The sequence below is a fragment of the Ixodes scapularis genome, unplaced genomic scaffold (assembly GCF_016920785.2).
Source record: "Ixodes scapularis isolate PalLabHiFi unplaced genomic scaffold, ASM1692078v2 PGA_scaffold12__126_contigs__length_90152505, whole genome shotgun sequence".
Taxonomy (NCBI): domain Eukaryota; kingdom Metazoa; phylum Arthropoda; class Arachnida; order Ixodida; family Ixodidae; genus Ixodes; species Ixodes scapularis.
Genome location: NW_024609838.1, coordinates 27567300 through 27576062, shown reverse-complemented (window position 1 = coordinate 27576062; position 8763 = coordinate 27567300). Strand labels below are relative to the sequence as shown.

The 8763-nt window shown below is 49.4% G+C and overlaps 1 protein-coding gene across 1 annotated transcript; it reads right to left on the bottom strand.

Moving 5' to 3' along the window:
* Nucleotides 1–1859: 1859 nt before the first annotated feature.
* LOC121045565 lies at nt 1860–2768 on the bottom strand. The gene has a single exon (XM_040498509.2). It carries the CDS (start codon nt 2751–2753, stop codon nt 1860–1862), a length of 894 nt encoding a protein of 297 aa, XP_040354443.1. The 5' UTR covers nt 2754–2768.
* Nucleotides 2769–8763: the final 5995 nt, after the last annotated feature.

Sequence of the window (8763 nt, the reverse complement as noted above, 5' to 3'; positions counted from 1 at the left end):
TGTACGGTGTTTTGCTCCACTGCAGCTATTTATAGTTCGGCACACGTGATACGTGCGAGATGGTCGCTTAGCGTGTCCGGAGCGCCAGCTCCTCCAGTTCGGACTTTTAATGCTTCTCGAAAGAAAAGGAAATATAGGGGATGAGAGCTCATCAGTCGATGGAAAAGCTCTGTGAAGTACCTAAAGTTCGGAATCTGGGACCGCCGGAATATCACGAAACCGGATGCACCAAAATAAAACCAAATGGAAGAAAGGTGATAGCATTTGCCTCCTTCAATATTTCCATTCAATGCTTCTTAACCTGGGCAGCTTCCCAACCTGGACATGTACGTGGACAAAAATCAACCACTAGGAAATGTCTAGAAAGAAAACAAACAACAAAAAAAAAACTGAAGGGGTTAAAGGGCGAGGCAACAATATTCGATTGGAATGTTCTTCACTTTACACAAGCTTACTGGCACTAGTGCGACTCAAGGTTACTCGCACGCAACGCCACTGGCCAACAAACTCTTTTCTTGCGATGTAATTTCAAGGGCAAAAGCGAGCGTTTTCATTCAATCTCTCCTTTGCTAACTTGTTGAAGTGGCTGGGTGGTAAAGTACTGCCCATAGTGGTACTGTGAATGGGGCTTATAGATTGGACCCAAGCATTGCGTGGGCACTCGATTTGGGCTCGTGATAATCGATAGCTCGAGGAGCATTTTGGGTAGTGGCCAGTGTTGCTGGCGTTGCAATGTCGGAGACGATCAGCGGCGGGAAGGAAACGCGCTTCGTGTTTGGTCACTCCCTCAATGTGGATGTGTACAGTACAATACAGGTACATCACAATACGGGACACGTAAAAGTTGAGATATTTGAACTCCAAATACTGGTGCTGGAACACGTAAAGACAAAGCGGTGACGTCGTGACCAAAAGCGGGCATCTATACGCGTTCCGGCATACGAATCAGAAAAAACGTGTTGTTTTGAGAATGAACTGTAACTTATCAGAAGAGTAACGATTGGTAGAAGAAAGAGCTAGCTCTGCAGGGCTCGAACCCTAAAGCTTCACTGCCAACTTTGCCACGCACGCAGTATTATTGGCGGACAAATGGAATCCCGGTCTTTCTTCCCTAGACCATAATAAACATTCGTGTTTAGACAGTGTAAGGTTGGCCTGCCTCTGAGGTATGGCGACACTGGTTTGCCCTGTAGATGAGAAAGTTAGCTAGTGCAGTACAACTGCTAGCCTGTGAACTTTAAGGGAAGATGCTCCTCGGGAATACTTTTTCTTTATATTGGGGTTAGGGGGCTGAAATTTGCACAGCTAGTAGAAATTGAGCTCCTCTTTTCAATTATGTAATTTGTTTGGTGATAGCTGCTCTAGTTCAATATCTGTGCTGCATAATATGCATAAAAAGCACCCGTCTTGTGCACACAATTTTTCATACTAATTACAAAGATAGGGCAACCTAAATAGCCAGGATGGTTCCCCAATAACTACAGACTGTGAATATCTATTTGAATCAGCAATACCTAAAATATTTTTTTATATAAAAATAAAAACTTTTTGTGTCAGTATTTTGAAAATTTCACTTTTTGTTTAGTATTTTCTAAAAAAAAGAGGTAGTACTTATCTTGTAACTAACAAGGTTTGCACACTCTGTGCACTCTCAGAAGTAGCTGTGTAAAATTTCATTGCGATTTGACAACTACAAGGGGAAAATATTGTGTGCACAAACTCCGGAAACAGGCAAAAACACCTATTTGAGAAAAAAGCATTTCAAAGTTTATTTTTTTGCCAGATACCAAATGTGTCAATCAAACCACATGAAACTTCAAGATGATATAGTCCCAAATGTCTATTTCTAGACCCCCAGACTAAAACTCTCCTGCAGCATAGGTAGAGCCCTCACGGTCTTTGCGGTTAGAGTCCTCCGCACGGGCACGCTTCACCTGACGGCGTCGATGAGACCTGGCCTCAGCGGTCAGCTTTGCAGACATGCTGGTTATCCTCTTCTGGTCAGCCGCACCGCTCAGATGGACCAGCTGCTTGGAAGGGAGGACTCCCAGCTCTTCCAGAACTTGCTCGAAGCTGGAGTGGCCCCGATTGAACCATAGCACAGCAATGGTAGTGGCGGTCTCCACCGCAGTCCGTGCAACAAAGCGGGTCTTGGGGTACAACATCCAAATCTTGCTGTTCAAAGACTCCGCGGCATTCTGTGTCTTCCCCTGCAGACAGCGAGCAAGGAGCTTGATGTCCGTCAATCGTTTGTAGATGGGAAGCACTGCCTTCCCTTGTGCTTTGGTGAGGAGGAGTGTGTGGGCCGGAGCCGGTGCTTGCAGAGCTAGTGCCCGCTTATGCTTGCACCAGGACTCCTCCCCGTCAGGGCAGAACTTGTGGCTGCTTCTGGCTCCGTCAGTCGAGCATGAGTGAAAATACGAAGCCCAGATTGCACAGTACATGCCTCGCACACTCCCTCGGTTGCTGGTGATGGTAATTTGGTAGTACCGCTGCAGCTGTTGAATGGTCTTGTCGCCAAGCTTCTTCCCACGTGGTAGAGGAGTCTTTAGTTTCCTCAGTGCTGTTCCAAGACGTTTGGCGACATGATTCGTGCAGTCCTCCTTCGTCACCGCGGTGGACCCATACACCTCTGCTTTTGACACTGCCGCACACGCCTTGCTGTCCCCGTCGCTGAGGAATGTCGTAAACTGCACCTTTGTGTTGTATGCCTCTGTCCTACGCCAGATGCGTAGAGCTGCTGTGGTTTCCATTGCATGTGACGAGCAGTTTACGTTCTTCTCGCACACCGGAGAATGAAATGCCTGCCACACTTCTTCCTCTTGCTCATTGAGGATCTGGTGCCTGTTGCAACCGTGGCAGTAGTTAGACAGTACCTCGAAATCCAGGCAGAGGCCTGTGTCCACAGAAATGGCAGTGCCAACTCCATTGTGGCTCTTATGTCCCCGTTTCTGCCACGTCCCGTCAAACATCACGGCGATGTCGCTCTGACCCGCTTCAGACGCAGTTGCTCGCCTCGCTTCTGCAAGGTTGTCGGAAACGGCTTTGGTGGCAGCGGCGTGGACTTTTTTCGAGATGTTGTAGAACGTCTTATGATGAAGCGGTTTTGGGAGACCAAGGATGCCGCAAAATCTAACCAGCTGGTCGTGACCGATGCCAATCGCGCGCGCTGCGAGCACTGCTTTCACGTTGAGCGCAAAGCTGTCGCGGGCGCTTCCACTGCACTGTTCCGGGTCGCTCATTTCACGACCAGCGGCGGTCGCACGCTGCGATGTATACGCAGCCGAAAGAACTTCGGAAGGGCACGCAACGTTTGTACACTTGAGCTCCAGCAAAGATGCAAGACCCTTGCGTTTGTTCTCAACTTCCACAACGGCGAGTTCGCACTTCCCACATGTCCCGCACGTCGCGCCGCTCACAAGTTGCGTCAGAGTTTCACTTTCGCAGATAACGGCGTTTCCGCCACTTCCCTTGTCAACGGTTTCATTATCGCAAAATGTCATCAGCTTCTTTTCCGAAGCACTCACGAAGTCCAACACGTCGCTGATGAGTTCCGATGCGCTCCGTTGCCCGGCACGCGCTTCGCTCGAAGAGCTCGAAGGCGCGTCGCCATTCTGCTGGAGTGGTAGGTCCACGGGTGGGTCCGTCGCATTCCTCGCACTTTTGTGCGTTTGCTTGCGCTTTCCCTTGAACGGCCGCAGTGACCGGCTCTTCCGGAGTCGAAAGTTGCGTTTCTCGATGCCATTCATCATGAGAAACTCTCGATAGGCGAACAGAAAACGTAGTTCTCCTTTCAGACAATGTGCGACGTGAAGCGAGCGGAAAAGATGCGCTGTCTTCACTGCATGGTCTGTCAGCGCGTTAGCCAATAGGAGTGCCGCATTTACGTCACGTGGTTTTAAAGCGCTACCTAGGGCCTCATCGGGACGCGAGGAAATGTTTTATTATTTTATTTCTACTTCAAGTACGAAACTGTGGAAGGAGTCAACGGAAAGAAGGAGGCTGACTCCTCCTCGTCGAAGCGACGGCAACAATGGCCGACGCGGACGTTAGGAGGAACGCGAGCTCGAAAATGACGAACTTTCCGATTTTTGTGAGTCGCGGTAAGGCACTCAAGTTCGCTTTTTTGTAACTTCTAGGCCGAATTTTTCAGCAGTTCTTTTTTTATATGAAACTAGAAGACATACAGATGGCAAAAACATTAAAAAACAAAAATCAAAAATTTGAGCCAAAACGTCTATTTCTCGACCCGCATCTCCCCTTAACATGCGTCACGCAGTAGTGATGCACGACCGCAGACCAGTACAATGCTCACCCAGATCGAAACGGGCAGGGGTGGGGTTTGAACCCAGGCTCCCTGGACTCTGCATTCTGAGCTTCCGCTCCACGTGCTCCGAGGTACGGCGTGCTAATACGCTCGGCCACTGATCCCTCCCCTCTTTCTCACCTCCGCTCGCAGCATGGTGTCAATGCGGCGCCGCGAGTCGGACGCTCTCGGCTGCCCGTTGCGGAAGAAGTCAAGCGTGGGTGCGAACGCGCTCTCGTTGGGGGTGCTGCCCCAGCACTGCCTATTCCAGTGGCACCTGGGAGGGCTGTACTTCTTCGAGGTAGGGTTCTGGGACCCCTACGTCGCGTGCAACCTCTTCCTCGTGGAGCGCCAGCGCCTGCTTCCCGGAGGCACCTCGCTCTACATGTCCCAGGTGAGGGGACGACACTATTTGCGAGGTTGAGAGTTGAGCTAGTCGGTAGCAGTTGTGCACGATTAGCGGGTCGTGTATGATTCTTCTCATTTTTCTTGTCTTATATAGTGCTGTTTTTCCCCTAATCGTTGACACTGTTTGCGTCGCCGGAGACAGGCTATGTTTTGTTCGCCCCTAAGCGGACACTGCAGTGAGAGTTAAGCTGCCGCCGGGCCAATCAGCCGTTTCCCTTTTGTCACTTCACCACGCTCTCTGCGTGCAGGTATGGGTGGGGGGCATGATCATGTGTCAAACGGTACCGTAAAAACTCATGTATTATGCAAACTTGCACGTGATACAAAATGCAATCTGAGACCCAACAAAAAAAAAAAAAGAAGAGTTCTTTTGCGTACAGTGTGACCTGGGAAAACCGTGGTACATAGCCTTTGCCTGCAGCAGCTCATTGTTTACGGCAAGATGGATCTCATTGTTCATTCACAAACCTTGTCGGGTCCAGATCAGAATCGGGGGAACTTACCTTTTTCCGGTACCCGGAATTTAGCGGACTAAGCTCGGGGAGGGGTGGGGGAAATCTTTATATTATATGTGGGCTTTTCCGGTATATGAATGACCGGTTTAATGAGCGTGTAGCTTTCACCGCACTCTCAGCTTGGGGACGAACATAGCATAGTAAAGCTGTGTAGGGTGGCATGTGCTTGGCGTTTGGATAGGCTCTAAAGGCGTTTGCATTTGCGCTTGACCAAATGCATTGTGTCTGCTTGTGATCGTTTTCAACGATACTGGCACCATCTATCGTGTGGCCTTGGAACACATCTGATATGCATCTAACCAGACTAAAGGTATCACAGTAGTTGCGAGGCCAAGTATACGCACTATCCGTGACAAATGGTCACTTCTAACGTTGTCAGAATTGTTTCAATGCCACGGTGAAAGAATAGTGCGTAAAAGATTAGAAAATATATATGGAATGCTTTTTCTAAGGCTGCAAATAAATTTTTGAGAAAAAGGACACTGGAAATAGAGAACTGATTCCTTCGGGATCAGTTCCACCTCGGCTGACGTCAGGTGGAGAGCGTAAAGTTTTAATTGGTGAGTTCATTACTTAAAGGGGCACTCAATTGCTTTTTGTAGGAGCTTGGTTTGATCGTCAATAAAAATGGCCGGTTCTAGATGGCAAGATGTTCTATCAAATTCACTCTAATCAAAATACACGGGCACTATTTTCTTTTGGGGGGGAGGGGGGTATCTCTGGGTCCCCACCACCCCCATAATAATATTTGGCTAATGAAAATAGGTAATTGCGTGGAGATTTCATACGTTACTAATATTGCTCTTTTAGGCACGTTTGCATTATATTTTGACAAAAACCGTCAAATCTTCGGGTGTAGGAGACGTGCTACGGCAATTATTGTTTGAAAACACCATCTGACGGCGCCTCCCAGTGTCCGCTCCGAGGCGCAGAAACTTGGGCGTGTCACACTCTTTGATTAGATTTTTATTAGTGAAATCGGCCGCCCAGGAATGTAATTTTGGGGTTTTTAGGATGTTTAGAGCCCGTAGATTTGAGTTACCACCAGAAATAGACAATCTCAAAAATCCACTTGGGTGCCCTTTTAAAATCCCCTCAATAACTTTTTAAATATTCGCATCAGCTGGCACATTGCAATTAGAAATTTGTTTCCCGTCGTTACAATTTGAGATATCAGTTGTTAAAATTCAAAGTACTATACTCCATGTCACTAGTTGTGTGCACTACAGGCGAAGGCAATGCCAGGCGAGGGGAGAAAGGGCAAGCACTAGAAAGGCTGTAAAGAAGGAAAGAAACCTCCTCTCTTCTCAAACACCTAGTGCTTTTCCTTTCTTTCTTTGCCCTCCATTTCCCTCCTCTCCCATCCCGCTTTCCTATGCTTGCCCTTTCTCCCTTCGCCTGGCTCTGCCTTCGCCTGCACTGCACATAACTGGTGACACGGAGTTTAGATTCTGCTCCACACTATGCACTGCTCAGAACCGCGTTGGTGAAGCCAAGCGAGCCGAAGGGTCACACACGGAGCGCGAATGCAGGTGACCTCCGAGTTCATCGAGGACATGGACAAGATCCGGGTGAACATGCACATGCACTCGTTCACGTACGACTACCACCTGCGCACAATCCACTCGTACGTGTCGGGGCAGCAGCTGCTCTTCAAGCACGGCTACCACCTGACCAGCTTCCTGGACGACTTCGTCAAGTACTACCAGAAGTCGCCCAACTACGCCCGCAACCTCATCCACGCCGGTGAGTCCGAGGCGCCGCCTCACTTTCGGCGTACCGGTACAGCTACGGTGCCCGAAGTGCGTCTCTGGCTAGTGCAAGTGGTCCCTCGCTTACATACGACATCAGCTAAGTGTCATGCGGTCGCCTTTCGCAACCCTCGCGTCGTCACGGCGGTGGTGGACGCGGCAGACGCCCGTCCCGCTGCATGTCGCACTGCGACTCGACAATCCAGGAAAGCTTCGGCAGCCAGGAGTTGGGACGCCTTGACCTCGGCGACACCCGCATTCTCGCATGCTTTTTTTTCCAGAGCATCTATGTTCAACTAATACCGGGATTGCGACTTCCGACAATGTGACACTTCAGCTTTCGTGATGCCGTTTTTTGCCGCTTGGGGACCGCTTTCGATGCGTAGGCTAGATAAGACGTTAAACACACCTGTCGAGATGTGTTCCGGGCACCATGATACGGCCAGCAGGTGTGCCTGCTTTTTGCTCGGAGGTACACCGACGTCTCGGCGACAAGCCGTGATTAGAGGATAAAATGGGTAGATGCAAAGGTGCCCTTGATTACGAGCCACATCGGCGGCTCCGAGGCAGAACGCTGGCCTACAGATCCCCGTTTGGTGGGTTTAAACCCCGCCCGGGGTGCTTGCAATCTGACGCGGGCTCGTTGCAGAGAAGGCACCGTGTTACCAATATTTCGGTTCAACGTTTAAAGGTCCTCAAGTGGTTGAAACTAGTCCTCGGTCCTCTGCCGGGGCATGCCAGACACCCTTCGTTTGTTTGGCAGGGAAAACACTCAGACTTGACTTTGCTTTGCCTTTGTGTCTATGCATTGTATCTGCCAATCGTAGCGAGCAAGTTTGCCATCTTTTTTGCACCAAGGGTGCAGCAATAGATTCTAGCGTCGTCTCTTAGTTTTAGCAATGACTGCCTTGCCTTTTTTACGGCTTTCGGAAATCCACTGGTCCCTTGCAAACGACGACTTAGTCTTCGAGAAGAGAGTTGAATTATTTAAAAAGAGTATGTTGCTTTTGTCAGTGAGGAACCACCAGATGTCCTACAGTGAACGAAGGGCTCATATTCAAGAAGTTTGCTACCCACCCAGGAGATTCTGCTGTGACAGAACTTTGTCAAACACGTCTTCGCTTCCTCTTACCTTTTCATGCCTCTTTTCTAATGCGTGGAGAGACACCTCATTTTTTGACGCCTCCGCTCTCGCACGCGAAGGGATGCTTTTTGATCAAGTTGCTCGCCGCTTGGTTTGGTGAGTCCGTAGGGGTGGTGATTCGAAGTCTCACATTTTCGTCACGAAAACACTTCGCTGTTTGTAGGTATTGGACGGAATAGCAGAAGAACCCAATGCGGGCACGAGCGGGACATCACGCCAGTCTTTATTTAGCTGGCTGCTAGAGTAAATGCACCGAATGTGCGGGCACTGGAGAAAATATTTTGCGCTTGTTGTTTTGGCAGTGTCCATACATGTACCACTGTTGGCATCTCGTTATACTTCGTTTCACTTTCAGTTCGACCGCAACCGACATTACGATCCGAGTGAGCCAATAAGGCAGCACAAAAAGTGCATTGTCTCAGCGCTTGTTTTCTTTGTCGATTTGCAAGCACCGTTAAACCAATCGTGCACAGGAAAGCGCAGGCTCGTGGCGCTTTCACTGTGCGGGATTGATTTCATCAGCGATGGCAGACGCACAAAGTCGACGAGCACCATGACGACGCACTCTTGGCTCTCATTTATTGGTTCAGTTGGGTAAGGTGAAGCGGAGCATAGTTTCCACAGACTTTTAAAGCGACC